Source organism: Schistocerca gregaria, chromosome 2, assembly GCF_023897955.1.
Source record: "Schistocerca gregaria isolate iqSchGreg1 chromosome 2, iqSchGreg1.2, whole genome shotgun sequence".
Classification (NCBI taxonomy): domain Eukaryota; kingdom Metazoa; phylum Arthropoda; class Insecta; order Orthoptera; family Acrididae; genus Schistocerca; species Schistocerca gregaria.
In genome coordinates, this window is record NC_064921.1 from 60,069,844 (window position 1) to 60,086,195 (window position 16,352).

The window sequence follows — 16,352 nt, forward strand, 5'->3', positions numbered from 1 at the left end:
TACCTGTCCTAAATAGTATTGATTCTCATTGCATTCACTCAAGTTGTCTGCTGCATGGATGATCACCGTGGTCTCATTTCATCGACATGATGTCTGTGACGTATGAATAGCTGGCCACACAAGTGGACTTAAGGCCAAAACTGCAGGTCATTTTTGTGGGTATGTTAAATGGATTGGGCCTGCCGATCTGAAGGCCATTGTTTTCCAATAATCTGCAGGCCCTGCCCGTTAGATCTAGTTTCACTGATCTGCTGACAGGTTGGGTCTGTTTATATGTAGCATAATGCTGCGGCTCTTGGTGGTTTATCTGTGGACCTAGAACTATGGTGCCTCTTGGCAGGCCATGGGCGATGGATTTCAGGAATTGTGACTGTATCACGAGTACATTGTACAGTGTGGCATTTTATAGATATTTTATTTATTATAGTACATTTTGACAATTCGAAAATATTTAATATATTAGAAAGTATGGGCAATACAGAGAAGAAAATTGTGGCTGTTCATACGCTATGCGCTCGTGTATTTCTTGATAGAAAAATCTCACAATACCTGTAAAATAATAGACATAACACAGTGAGCGATAACCAGCAATAATGAACATAGTAGAACCAACATCTTATTGATAGTCACCTTTGGTGTTGGTTTACACATTTTTTTCCCTGCCTTATACATTTCTTTCAAGAGGTCTACTTTTTACTGAGGTTATTTCTGAAATCAGTGAAGCTGTTTTAAAACTGTCTTATGACTCCAGGGAAATTTTTTTTGTCACCAAATTTGGAAATGCGTATTTTTGTCACCAAATGTGTTTCATTTTATTGAAATAAAATAACATTAGTGGTCTTAATGAAACATATACATGATTTGGCTTTCTTTCTCCACCTAAAACAGTTCATCACAAAATATGGTGATGCTAGTAATTAAGATTTTTACTTACAGACTTAGAAATACATAAGTCCTTACATTTTTTTGCCAACTTACGTTTTACTAAACCTTGAAATCTCCATGTCAGGGAAAAATGCTAAAACTGCCCTGGAAATCAGGGAAATACCAGGGAATTTCACTTGAGAAAACTTGTGGCAACCTTGGGTAGGTATAGTAAAACAGTAGCAGAGAAAATGAGAGCTGCGAAGTCCTCAAAAGAAAATTAGGAAAGAAGGAAGTGAGTAGAGACAACTGAAGAGTGTTAGAAACTATAAAAATGAAATTCATGGAAAGTGCTGAGAAGAGGTTTTTCAGATTGAAGAAGTAATTCTATCACTAAAAACAGCTTGCTTGTGACTTCACATAAGTCCATTTGTGTGTCCTTATCAGACTAGTCTGTTATTGTTTCTTCTCAGATTCAGGAGAATGGTATTCCACAGGGTTCTGTGCTAAGTTTCACTCTCTTCCTCAGTGCAATCTATGGGCTTGTGACCTATGTTGGGCCTCTGGTTACCCCGTCATTGTTCGTCCACAATTTTTGCATCTGGTGCAGCTCCCACTTGATAGCATGCATCTACTGAGCGCCAGCTCCAAGGCGACATCCAAGGGGCCTCTGCGTGGGCCACTGCCCATGGCTTCCAGTTTGTTCCCTCCAAAACGCAAGTTATGCATTTTTGTCGTCGACCCACAGTACACCCTGAGCCAAAACTTTATTTTGGCAACCAGTTCCTCAGTGGTGTAGCACAGTCACGTTTCTTAGGCCTTGTTTTTGATAACAAGTTGACATGGCTGCTGCACCATATTTGCCACCTAAAGACTACATGTATGTGGAAGCTTAATGCTCTTTGCCTCCTGGTTCACAAATCTTGGGGTGCAGACCATTCCACTCTCCTCCATCTTTACTGTGCTCTGGTCTTGTACAGATTTGGTAGTCAGGTTTATGGTTCAGCAGCTCCTTCCACTTTGAAACTCCTTGACCCTGTCCATCATTGTGGGATTCCTCTCGCTATTGGTGCCTTTGCGGCACTAGTTCCTCACAGAAGTGGGGATTCCCCCTCTACACATCTGATGGAGCCAACTCCTTGTTTCTTACGCAATTTCCAATTCCTTGACCATCCTGTGTACCCTGTGCTCTTTTCCTACGAGGGATGCCTCCCTTTCAACATCCGCCCATACGTGGATCGCCGGTTGGCATGCGTCTCCACTTCTTGGGCTGCACCCTGTGTCTCTGTTCGTCATATGGTTTTCTGACATCTTGTATGTGCCATCCATGCAGAGTTCCAGGGTGCCACCATCTTTTACACTGATGGTTCTAAGACAGTCAATAAGCTGGGATACGCTTTCTTATCTCCTACGGGCTTCGAACACCATTTATTGCTGGGATCATGTAGTGTGTTCACAGCAGAGCTTCTAACCATTCACGGGGACCTCATTATTGTTTCTCAGGCCTCCTTGCAGACTTTGTGAGCTGCCTGCAGGCTGTCGATTGTTGCTACTCTTGTCACCCTTTGGTATCTGCTATCCATAACATTACCTCTGGTATTGAGCTTGCCTCCTGTTCAATTTCTTTCTCTGGGTTCCAAGACACATGGTCATCCCAGGGAATGCACTGGTTGACCGTTCGACTAGAGAAGTAGATACTTATCCCCATTTTCTTTCATGATTCCCGATGCGGATGTGCAGATCTGCATCAACTCTCTTCGTTCAAATTGGAATGCCATCTGGAGCGTTACTGCTCATGGTAATAAACTCCACACAATCAAGGAGGCTACGGCAGTTTGGCGCTCTTTCTTTCACTCCTCTCAGGAGTTCACTGTTTTATGCCATTTACACATTGGTCTAGCACAGCTCACCCATTGTTTCCACCTATGTAACGACTCTTCACCCATGTTGTGGGCGACGATATCCCACATATTGGTGGACTGTCTCCTTTCGGCCTTTCATATTAAGTATAATCTTCCCGATTCCTTAAATTTAATATTAGCAGACGATCCACAGGTTGTTGAACTGGTTCTCAGTTTCCTCTATGAAAGTAGATTTTATTTTCAGGTGTGAGGTTCTACATTAGTCTTCTCTGTCTGTGACTCCATGACTGCCCCCCTTGTTTTTTCAGTTTTTGGATTTGATCTCACTTTTCATGCCTTTCTTTGTGAGTGTTCTATGTTCATTATTTTATAATTTGATTCCCCTGACTGGATCCGTCCACTTTTAGTGGTCCTTCTTTCTTCTGTGATTAACTTTGGAATCACAGGACTGATGACCTCGCCGTTTGGTCCCTGTCAGATAATATATCAATCAGTTATGAAAAGGTTACCTGTTGGCACACAGTGGATGTCCAGTAGCTGTAATTGTGTGCAAATTACAGCCTTCGTCGCCAATGAACAGCTGTCAGTGTAGGTGCATGAACTAAATGCCTGCAGTGGAGGCGCATACACAGCAACGTTTTCTGAATGGTCTTTGAGGAGAGACTATTGTTAACCCATATATTCATTTAGGTGGTTAGCTGTTCAGCAGTTGCATGTCTACTCACCTGCACACATCTCTGCACCCGTAGTTCACCCCCATCAGTTACAGCTTGTGGTGCACCACTGTTCCCTCAGTGCTGGTTTTGGGTAGTACTATTTTTCCATGCACAGTACACTTTAATCATGGTGGCATTTGAACAGTTTATAAACTTAGATGTATTGGAAATGCTTCCACCCTTGGCCCAAAAGCCCTTTTGGATGTCGGATAAATCACGGCATTAAGACGATGACTCCACTGTTTTCTGCATCCCCCAACATGCCTTACACACCGTCCCCTACTAGTGCTGCCATCTGTGAGTGGTTCTTACACATTGACATCAAACATAGGTGGTGGTTACATTAATGTGTCTGAATTGGATAAATTTGTGTTAGAGTGCACCTGTAAACGTACGAACATTAGTGTTACAGTGCATCTTTAGACTTGAAAATTAGTGTGGAACATTACTATTTTTTTGTTCATGTTACATTTCACACTTAATTCTGTTGTCACATCCTGGTACATTTACTTCTTGGTTAAAATAAACAATGTTGATTTTAAAGTGGTTTTTTTTTTTTTTTTTTTTTTTTTTTTTTTTTTTTTTTTTTTTTTAAGAAAACTCAAGAGTATGACCCTCATTATCTTCTTGTACATTGACAAAATTGGTAGATTTTCTCATTAAATCGATCAAAGTTGGTTAGGCTCCAAGCACAACGCGAACTGAAAAAATCAAAAATTGTCCTGGAAAACACAGTAAAAAAATTTTTTTGAGCTTTGCTTGACACCCAGTTAAACTATCAGAGTATTTCTACATTCTATCTAAAATTTATTGATTCTGTATAAACTATTTATTCTAAAACCCTCATCATACGTCAGTTGCTCATTGTACTTACGGAAAGTACAGTCAGAGTGGACAGTATTTTGTGGAGCAAAATTTGAGAAATTTTTATGATTGACCTAGTTATTCGCATGCAGTTAGTGGTTACTATTTTGCAGTGCAAAATTTGAATAATTTTTATGTTAGACATAGTCATACCAAGGTCAAAAAATCATAGACACTTAAAAAATTAAATTGATTGCTGATGTTGAGCAAATATAATACAAAACTGGCATATTGTAGTCAAAATAATTAATCACAGCCTTCATAAGTGAATGGAAAAACAATTGTTCATTTTGTTCAAGTATTTTATAAAGAACTAGTTGTAGAAAATAGCTTTGTCTATGCATTTTTTTGTTTCTGATGTTATTCTCAAATTTTTATTGTCCTCCATCATGATTTTACTTCTTTATGATAGTCTATGAGTTAAAATTACCTATACTGTAACAATCAACACTGCACGGTTGAAAAGAATTCGTATATTTTTTTCATCTGGTGCTTATTGAACTTGTATAGCTGAGCTGAGTTTGCACATGGGTAAGGATGATCCAACAAGGGTACTTCTTGGGAAATAGGAACAGCGCGTTCATCTGTTGATGATGGCCATTCGAAAGAATTTGCTGGACCATGGTATGCCATGTTGTTGTTGTGGTCTTCAGTCCTGAGACTGGTTTGATGCAGCTCTCCATGCTACTCTATCTTATGCAAGCTTCATCTCCCAGTACCTACTGCAACCTACATCCTTCTGAATCTGCTTAGTGTAGTCATCTCTTGATCTCCCTCTACGATTTTTACCCTCCACGCTGCCCTCCAGTACTAAATTGGTCATCCCTTGATGCCTCAGAACATGTCCTACCAACCGATCCCTTCTTCTGGTCAAGTTGTGCCACAAACTTCTCATTTCCCCAATCCTGTTCAATACTTCCTCATTAGTTATGTGATCTACCCATCTAATCTTCAGCATTCTTCTGTAGCACCACATTTCGAAAGCTTCAATTCTCTTCTTGTCCAAACTATTTATCGTCCATGTTTCACTTCCATACATGGCTACGCTCCATACAAATACTTTCAGAAATGACTTCCTGACACCTAAATCTATTTTTGATGTTAACAAAATTCTCTTCTTCAGAAACACTTTCCTTGCCATTGCCAGTCTACATTTTCTATCCTCTCTACTTCGACCATCATCAGTTATTTTGCTCCCCAAATAGCAAAACTTCTTTACTACTTTAAGTGTCTCATTTCCTAATCTAATTCCCTCAGCATCACCCGACTTAATTCAACTACATTCCATTATCCTCGTTTCGCTTTTGTTGATGTTCATCTTATATCCTCCTTTCAAGACACTATCCATTCCGTTCAACAGCTCTTCCAAGTCCTTTGCTGTCTCTGACAGAATTACGATGTCATCGGCAAACCTCAACATTTTTATTTCTTCTCCATGGATTTTAATACCTACTCCAAATTTTTCTTTTGTTTCCTCCACTGCTTGCTCAGTATACAGATTGAATAACATCGGGGAGTGACTACAACCCTGTCTCACTCCCTTCCCAACCACTGCCTCCCTTTCATGCCCCTCGACTCTTATAACTGCCATCTGGTTTCTGTACAAATTGTAAATAGCCTTTCACTCCCTGTATTTTACCCCTCATACCTTCAGAATTTGAAAGAGAGTATTCCAGTCAACATTGTCAAAAGCTTTCTGTAAGTCTACAAATGCTATAAACGTAGGTTTGCCCTTCCTTATTCTAGCTTCTAAGGTAAGTCGTAGGGACAGTATTGTCTCACGTGTTCCAACATTTCTATGGAATCCAAACTGATCTTCCCCGAGGTCGGCTTCTACTAGTTTTTCCATTCGCCTGTAAAGAATTCGCGTTAGTATTTTGCAGCTGTGTCTTATTAAACTGATAGTTCGGTAATTTTCACATCTGTCAACACCTGCTTTCTTTGGGATTGGAATTATTATATTCTTCTTGAAGTCTGAGGGTATTTCGCCTGTCTCATACATCTTGCTCACCAGATGGTAGAGTTTTGTCAGGACTGGCTCTCCCAAGGCCGCCCGTAGTTCAAATGGAATGTTGTCTACTCTGGGGGCCTTGTTTCGACTCGGGTCTTTCACTGCTCTGTCAAACTCTTCACGCAGTATTGTATCTCCCATTTCATCTTCATCCATTTCCATAATATTGTCCTCAAGTACATCGCCCTTGTATAGACCCCCTATATACTCCTTCAACCTTTCTGCTTTCCCTTCTTTGCTTAGAACTGGGTTTCCATCTGAGCTCTTGATGTTCATACAAGTGATTCTCTTATCTCCAAAGGTCTCTTTAATTTTCCTGTAGGCAGTATCTACCTTACTCCTAGTGAGATAAGTCTCTACATCCTTACATTTGTCCTCTAGCCATCCCTGCTTAGCCATTTTGCACTTCCTGTCGATCTCATTTTTGAGACGTTTGTATTCCTATTTGCCTGCTTCATTTACTGCATTTTTATATTTTCTCCTTTCATCAATTAAATTCAATATTTTTTCTGTTACCCAAGGATTTCTAATAGCCCTCGTCTTTATACCTACTTGATCCTCTGCTGCCTTCAATACTTCATCCCTCAAAGCTACCCATTCTTCTTCCACCGTATTTCTTTCCCCCATTCCTGTCAATTGCTCCCTTATGCTTTCCCCTGTACAACCTCTGCTTCTTTTAGTTTATCCAGGTCCCATCTCCTTAAATTCCCACCTTTTTGCAGTTTCTTTAGTTTTAATCTACAGGTCATAACCAACAGATTGTGGTCAGAGTCCACATCTGCCCCTGGAAATGTTTTACAATTTAAAACCTGGTTCCTAAATCTCTGTCTTACCATTATATAATCTATCTGAAACCTCTCAGTATCTCCAGGCTTCTTCCATGTATACAGCCTTCTTTTATGATTCTTGAACCAAGTGTTAGCTATGATTAAGTTGTGCCCTGTGCAAAATTCTACCAGCTGGCTTCCTCTTTCATTTCTTTGCCCCAGTCCATACGTTTCCTTCTCTCCCTTTTCCTACTACCGAATTCCAGTCACCCACAACTATTTAATTTTCATCACCCTTCACTATCTGAATAATTTCTTTTATTTGATCATACATTTCTTCGACATCTGCAGAGCTAGTTGGCATATAAACTTGTATTACTGTAGTAGGTGTGGGCTTCGTATCTATCTTGGCCACAATAATGTGTTCACTATGCTGTTTGTAGTAGCTTACCCGCATTCCTATTTTCCTATTCATTATTAAACCTACTCCTGCATTACCCCTATTTGATTTTGTGTTTATAACCCTGTAGTCATCTGACCAAAAGTCTTGTTCCTCCTGCCACCGAACTTCACTAATTCTCACTATATCTAACTTTAACCTATCCATTTCCCTTTTTAAATTTTCTAACCTACCTGCCCGATTAAGGGATCTGACATTCCACGCTCCGATTCGTAGAACGCCAGTTTTCTTTCTCCTGATAACGACATCTTCTTGAGTAGTCCCCGCCCGGAGATCCGAATGGGGGACTATTTTACCTCCGGAATATTTTACCCAAGAAGACGCCATCATCATTTAATCATACAGTAAAGCTGCAAGCACTCGGGAAAAATTATGGCCGTATTTTCCCCTTGCTTTCAGCCGTTCGCAGTACCAGCACAGCAAGGCCGTTTTGGTTATTGTTACAAGGCCAGATCAGTCAATCATCCAGACTTTTGCACCTGCAACTACTGAAAAGGCTGCTGCCCCTCTTCAGGAACCACACGTTTGTCTGGCCTCTCAACAGATACCCCTTCATTGTGGTTGCACCTACGGTACGGCTATCTGTATCGCTGAGGCACGCAAGCCTCCCCACCAACGGCAAGGTCCATGGTTCATGGGGGGGAGGGTATGCCATAAAGGAGACAATTACATCTTGCAGCTCATGAAAGACGCTAATTATATGTCCCACCCACCACTCACAGCAAAGCCATCTAAAGTATACTGAGGTTCCTGCATTTCACACACTGTAACAGGCTATATTTTGTGGAGAACTGTTCTTGTAATGTATATGCCACTCTTAAAGGGAATTCCACTAACTAGAAGTAAGTGTTCTGCATTTTGTAGTAATTTTCATATGATCTGTATAAACCCAATAGCATCTCTTATAGCATCAATGCTAGAGGTTAAATCTTGTTACATTCAAACAATGGAAAATCCAGGCTGTTTACAGAGGCCTCCTAAACCTTCACATGTTGCTGAAAATGTCCACTTTTTTGTCTCAATTCTTGTACATTGTTTTCCAAGTAAAAGTGGAAAGCGGTTTTCAAAGAGATACTGCATTTTCTCTCTCTCTCTCTCTCTCTCTCTCTCTCTCTCTCTCTCTCTCTCTCTCTCTCTCTCTCTCACACACACACACACACACACACACACACTCGGTTAGGAAATGTGTGGCCTCTGATGCTATGTCATCAATTATGCTGACAGCATAACGTGCATGTGCACTATCATGAATGAGATGGTCGCTGACGACAACAAAACAGTTTGATGTTCCAAGTATGTGAGCAACACCTTGTGAATATCGACACTTGTAATGTTTGCCAGTGGCAGTGTTGAACTTCGTTTCATAAAGCAACAAACCAGTTCTCAGCAAAGTCAAAATGAAGAACTAATGTGTCAGTAGTGTGGACTGTGGCTGATTTTACTACTGCAATGGCCTGGATCTGAATCCTATGGGCATGATGATGAGTTACTTCTTTCATGACCCAATGCCTAATCTCTGTAACAAACTTCCTTAGCTCGAGTATCTTCTTCACCTACTCTCCTCCTTCCCACAATGCATAGGTTATGTCATTGTCAGTATCCTGAAGCTATAATGCTTCAATGACCATTCCTTCAACACCAGGACACAGAACACACTCCTGCAACCAAAATTTATCTTAACAGCTCATGACATGTACACAAAAGCATCAAGTCCATCTCTCTGTATTTCTTGCCAGTGACACTGCTTATGATGAAACAAATAAGTTTCAAATTAGTGCAATAAACACATGTGCATACTTCCTTCACTGGCTGGCATCTTACCCATTTTGGTTGTAAGGAGTACAACTTCGTTGGACCATTTTCCCCTTTTTCATTAGAAGATATGTTTGTCTTAATGATCTTATCATATTTCCCTTTACGTTTTTTAACGTTTTCAATAACTCAGATAACATCTGCATGATTAAGACTTTGCCTGCTGCAGTCTTTGTCATCACGTAGATAATATTCCGGAGCAGCATTAAGTGTACCATTTGGCAGTGGATGCCTACAGGAAGAATCTGGGCATACTCAAATATCTTTTTCATTCATTATTTAACGAGCTTTTGAAATTAAATTATAGGAGGAAGTGGGTATGTATTTCTATATCTGCTGCTTGGAGTAACTATCTGATAACATTGTCAGTAATTGCTCCTTCTCAGGATAGATCTCTGCTGAGATAGTAATGTTTAGGTTTTGAAACTACATATCACATTGGGTGCACATGTAACTTATCTTTTGGTTGAGCACCAACTGCATGTACATTATACATTTCACAAAGCTTTGAAGATGTTGTTTGTGTAAAACATGTTTCAGATTCTTCCACTTTTCTTTGTACATTCCGTTTTCTTTTTGTGGTTCTGGTGTTGCCTGGACGTTTAATGATAGATATATTAGGGGCTACAACAGAACATACACTTGCTCATGGGCAAGTTCTCACTAGTGGAGTGCTGGAAACAGTGTTGCGAACATCCATTTTTTACCCTAGAAATTCAGTGATGTGAAATATACAGAATGTTTAAAAATTTCTAATGCTTTACACACAAAGGTATTACCCACTGAGTTTGCATTAATTACCATCACATTACCCAAACAATACATTGTGCAATTTTCATAAGTTTTGTGATGGGGTTATTCGAATACATAATTCGTAAAAACGTAAAAATGCAGTTTTTAAATTGTTAGTAATAAATATTTATATAATAACAATAGCTGGAACAAAGAAGACATTGTTTATAATTATATGTTGTATCTAGTAATATAAGAAGAAAGTCAGCATTCTGTGACTTTCCAAACTAGAAAAAAAAAATTCAAATTGTGTATTTTCTTTGTAGATCTGTATGTTAAGAGAAAGTCCATTAATATGTGTGTGTGTGTGTGTGTGTGTGTGGGGGGGGGGGGGGGGGGGGGGGGCGGCGGCATGACGGGGATGGGGAGAGAGAGCTAAATTTGAACATAGAATGGGGGGAGCTTTAAACCTTAACATCTTCCACGTCTCCAGCAGTTGTGGTGTATTAGGTATATTTTTTTTAGTTCTCTACTGTTTTAAGAGTTGTGTACAAAATATACATTTTTCAAAGTTCTATACCATTTTCAAAAACCAAGGTAGGTGCCTTACATTTTTTTCCATGGAATGCGCATGATATAGAGGTCTAACATTTATTTTTTGCCCAGAGGAATTCATGATTATGAATTGAGGTGTCCTGTATGATTTGAGATAAAATTGCCCTACATGATTTTTGAGTCTAATATTATACTCGCACTTCGCACTGTTTTATAATCTTACCAAAAAAACTTTGTGAAAAAATGTTTATTTAAGGGGAGACAGAAGGCAATTTTATACCTAAGTCTGCCAATACTATTTCACACTTTGAATTGGTATATTTTTCAAAGGAACTGTAAGTGTTAAAACAGCGAAATTTTTGCTGAATGTGTATAACATATATGCTTGCGTTTACAAGTAAAATGAACAAAATACGTCTTATGGATTTGAACAAAAAGGTTTTTATTTTTTCACTAATAAAATTTCACTTTTTTTGAATACATTAATTATTATAGAAACAGTTTCTGTTGTATTGGTGGTTCTCAATTTACTTGTAATAACCTATAACTACCCTGAATACAAATTAGCCAAATTTCATATTTATAGTCTATTTAGTTTAGAAAATAATGGTACACAAAAGGCAAAAAAAAGTAATTTTGAGGAAAATTGATTAGAAGTTTAATATTGCAATTTTATTATAGTTATGAGAATTACTTACCACTAATATTTTCTTGTACTATTTTGAGCACCATCTGAATTGTACTGATCTTCTTCCCTTCTCTCGGTCCCTGTTCTTTTCCATCTAGCTTCTTTTTTTCATTTTGATTAGCAATTAATTTATGCTTTGTGGATTCTCTCTTTTATCTATTTGCACCAAGGATTATGCAGTGTTTCCACTAGATTTTATGCCCAGTACTTCCAAAACATCCAGTTTCCATGTTACATGCACATTGAAGCTTAAAATATCATCATAAACACCAAATTTGAGTGTTTTAATCTGAAGAAATACTGTTTTTGGTAACCAGGTCCAAATGACAGAAGTCAAACATTCAATTAAATTTTGTGTTTTCCCATGAAGACATTTCTTCAACAAAATATCTTTATAGTGATCTCTAAATATAGGTTTAATTTAATTCATTACTGCTGCAGGTAAAGAATGTTTGTCGTCTCATATATTTAATTTCTCCTGTATTTGCACCAAGTGCCAGGATCATTCGGGCTGAGACAGTGCTTAGGATTTTCAATTGCAGAAAGCTTATGGAAAAAGATAGGCTATACAGCTTTTTTCATATTTCCCAAATTCCCAACATTTCTTCTTGTGGCCAAGCCATAACAATTCTGTTAACTATCTTTTTCAACATTTGTCTTCTTACCATCTTCCAGTACTATTTTTTAATTTTCTTTTAATAATCTTCTCAACATGGACCCCATTCTCTTCAGGACATGCCCCTTGCATTCAAATTTATAAGTTGTGACATTAAGACCATAGGTTTGTCATGCACATATCAGGTCATATGCGTTGCTGTCACTGTACCCTAAATACTGTGTGTGTCTTGACACCTCTGTTTGCCACTGAACAATAAAAATACTGAGAACTCCTGCTGCTTGCATCCTACCACTTGGGAAGCATAATTTATCTGCAGTAATGTTCATGCTCTTTCTCAGTTACTGCCACAGTTATACAGTACTTGCTTAGAATCTCTACATCAGTTACCTCACCTGTATCAAATTATGTAGCTGTCATGACCCCATTTAGTGAATATGTCCACATTTCTGTCAACTGCCATCAAAACATGCACAAATATTACCACCTTCACTGTCATCCGTTTACTTGAGTGCTTCTTCGGCTGCTTCCTTTATTGAGATGCTACAAACTTCAGCAACAGCAGTTCCAATAATTTTACTCTAAGTCATAAATTTTGCAGGTGGGTTTGGAATGTCAAGTAATGCACATAGATCTGAGACCATAACTAGCCTTATGTTAGTCTCGCACAAATTGTTATTTACCATTTCTGATGTCATTGTTGTAGCAATTACACCACATTTTATACAATTCAGCATCAAGTTTGACGCTGATTCTCTCCCAAGGATATATCACCATCACATATTCTGCTCACAGCATTTTTGGAAATGAAATCACAGAGCATTCTAAGGTTTCACACAGACACTATTTCCAAATGAGAGTTTAGTTCCACAAGCTGACTGGGAGGAAATGCCTTGAAGGCACTGCAAAATCATAGAAAATATAAGTCGAACTCCACTAAGTACAACCAGTAGCACTCAAAAATAATAACAAACATGACTGGAATGATGAGTATCGATAGTAGATACAGGGTAGGAAATCTGGATGCAATACCACAAAAACAATAGAAGCAGGAAATAATTTGTTCGTGTGTGTGTGTGTGTGTGTGTGTGTGTGTGTGTGTGTGTCCAGAAAAATAATAAAAATAAGAATGGATTAGGGGTATGATTGTTTCATGCAATTCTTTTTTTTTTCCAGGTTAAAAGAAGTTTCAGAGAAACTTAATCGGTTTGGTGTCGTGACACCGGCTGCGTTGGCTAATTTGAAAATATCAGTGAAGAGAATAGTCATTGGTCCAACACATTTTGCTCTTCTGCTGGACGATGGACGTGTGTGCAGAGTCTCATTCTCTATTATATCTGACAGGCTAGATCTTAGTAAAAATGATTCCTCAAAAAGGTAATTAAAGTTTCCCATTTACTGTTATTATAGTATTAGTAAACCATTCATATGAAGGCATCCAACATGTCAGTAATTGTTTGTGTAAAAATTGTTATAAAGAAAGTTGGTGATTACATGGAAATATTCAATATTAAATTGTCGGTTCATTACAGAGTCCCTTGTTTGAGGAACTACTGACAGTGAATATAATTTCTGTAATTCAAGTTTAATGATGTTGTTATTTGGCATGTGTAGTTCATGTTGACGTGAAGCTCCCCACTCTTGATACTGAGTACAGCCTACTCCCAGCATTTAAGTGTACACAGTTCTGAGTGCCCAGTGGTAAACTGTGAAATGTCAGTCAGAAGGTAGAAACCTTTCCTTTAGTTCAGTTCAGTCTCCAGATATGATGCTCACCTCCCTTGGACTGTTCTTTACACTTTCTACATAGTTCCATTGTTTTCTTATGTCTTATTTACCGTGTATCTAAACATTTTTTTTCCAATCATGGTAATTAATTTTTGTGAATTATTAAACCTGAGAACAAGTTTTTCGTTTTTCCAGACCCTATTAGATAAGAAAATACTGATACACACTCTTGGTGCCAATAAGAATAAATTAATCTTTAGTTGTTCCCAGTGTACATGTTCAGAAGTGAAGGCCTGGGTTAAAATTCAAAGTGCTCAACTCATACTTGGGCAGGGGATTGCATGTACAAAAGAAGTTTGTAATTTGCGCACTTGGTTTGTTCCTAAAGGTCATTTAGTTTTTATAAGTATTAAATTTTGCTCCTGATTTATTAGTTTAAAGGTGTTATGTTTTATTTGTACTTAAACAATAAAAATGAACTAGGTAGTTCATTTTAACTAGTTCAATAAGAAGAACTATTCAAAAGGAATGGTTCCATTAAAACAACGACTTTGCCCATTTCTTATTGTTATGGATTTTGGTTGTTGTTATTTTATTAATGTTGTTGTGTCCAGGTTATAGAATGTTTTGGTATTATACTATCAGTATCAACAATTTTTTGTTAGTAAATAACCCCCTTGGAACTTTCATAACATCTGTTTTATATTTATACAGAGTGACAACATATTCATTGCTGGCAAAAAAGTGAAGCGCCTAGAAGGGGAGGAGGAAGTGAAATGAAACTTCACTTTTTTACGGAGTATGTGATGTTATTTCAGTGCTTACATAATTGAATCAAATTTACAAAGAACTTGACAGTATGAGCCCCCTTATCAATATGACATCACACCCCTTGTTTATTTTACAGCTCGCATGTCAAATGCAAACAAAACGGATTTTTGTGGGTGGAGCTATCAAGTGAATTTAAATACAATCACATAATTACAGAAGGCTGAAACATATTATTAGTTTCAGTTTTGTGCTTTCATTTCCACAATTTTGGCAGTCAAACAATAAACGCGTTGCCAAACAATGAAGTTGTTTTCTTCGGTTTGCTAATGAAATTTGGCTTTTATTAATATTTTTTGGTGAAGCACTCAATTTATTTGAAATGAAGCATTTCATTCCACAGTATAGGCTGATTCCAAATGTTCGCTGAATTTCAAATGCACATTTTCATCTTCTGGCATGTACGGCATTTTGCTGTAGTATAGAACCAAACATGAGGTAGTAATTACGGTACTTAAAGAAATTTTCATCCAAAATATCACACTGAAAAGCTTAATATGAGGTTGGGGCCTACTTCATTGTAAATATGGACATACAAATGTGCACTTCAAGCCGCATTATACATTTTACTGTGGTTTATGAAATTCCCATGCTCTTGGAGTGTCATCCGATGTCCTGTTTCTTTTATGACGTTATGTAAGATCTCTTTACCGCTTTATAGGTATGAACATAGGGGCTTCCTACACCATCGTAGCTGCACGTGCGCAATAACGCCTGTTTTCTGGCGCTCTCTGGCAACCACTGATACGAATCTATTTCTGACAGGTCCCAGGAAAATATTGCGAATGGTGATATGAAAAGCGTTACTTTCAAAGTAAATTCCTTTTTACGCAAGATGAACTTAAAATCCCCCCCCACCTCCAATGTAATTATGAACCGTCCGTCCGGTCATTGCTGTTTCTGTGTGTTATGAACTGAATTGTCCATTTGATCATTGACATAGCTGTACATTATAAACTGTGCGTCCGATCATTGACGTGTATGAACATTGTATTCAAATTTCTGTCTGTGTCACAGTGTTACATCCTTTTGCAAAGTGAGTAGTAAGGAAGAGACGTATAATGAAAGTTCATTCTGCACAACTACTTTATTAGCAGCTGAAAAAGGAAGTGGCTTTCGATTGGGAACTGCAAGCATTTGATGAAAATGCGCCAAATCAACATAATTCTCCACTGGAAAACACATCTGATATGTCATACAAGACATTAGGGCCAGTACGTGTGTATGAATCTTTTATTGACACACCTAGCTTGTACGCCTGATGAGTGTTGGAGATAGACCTTCTTGCCCGATTTTGGTGTTCTTATGGATGTGGATCTTATCACTCCCAAAGAAAGGATGAAACATATCAGTTTGTCACATAAGCTGCAAAAAATATACACAACAATTTCAGAATCGCACAGTTTTCCCCATGCTCTATAAAAAATATGTTTTTAATGTTGCATTCTATTTTGGAAGTTTTGACTCTTGAATTTCTTTGTCGTAATGTTCTTCATACTCGTTTATTTGTTCTTTTTATTTTTGTGAACTGTATAGGTGGTATCTTGCCTGCTCTTACTGTTCATCATATTTACTTTTGAAGTATCGCATGACTCATATCCTGTAACCATTGTACAGTATGACAACTGTCAAGACTACAGAAAGAGAACAAACATTTCAGTGACTGAGTGGGCAGTGGATAATTTTGGAAAAAAAATGGGGGGTGGCACTGTCACTGTTTAACCACTTGGACTGTTCGCTGTTTCTAGTTTGCTCTCCATGCATCGACAGAAATAGTGAAAGATAGCTAAATTTTCAAGCTGTAAAATGATGTAAACCATTGTATAAATAAACAGGTCTATGTACTTCT

The 16,352-nt window shown here is 38.1% G+C and overlaps 1 protein-coding gene across 6 annotated transcripts in view; it reads left to right on the forward strand.

The window, feature by feature from the left end:
- The window catches only part of LOC126336313 (E3 ubiquitin-protein ligase UBR5), a 322,944-nt gene that overhangs the window by 17,704 nt on the left and 288,888 nt on the right, over positions 1–16,352 (forward strand). For all 6 annotated transcript variants that reach the window (XM_049999857.1, XM_049999858.1, XM_049999854.1 and 3 more), the window contains exon 2: positions 13,124–13,324. In XM_049999857.1, the coding sequence (XP_049855814.1) occupies positions 13,124–13,324 (201 nt within the window). The remainder of the gene's footprint in view (positions 1–13,123; positions 13,325–16,352) is intronic.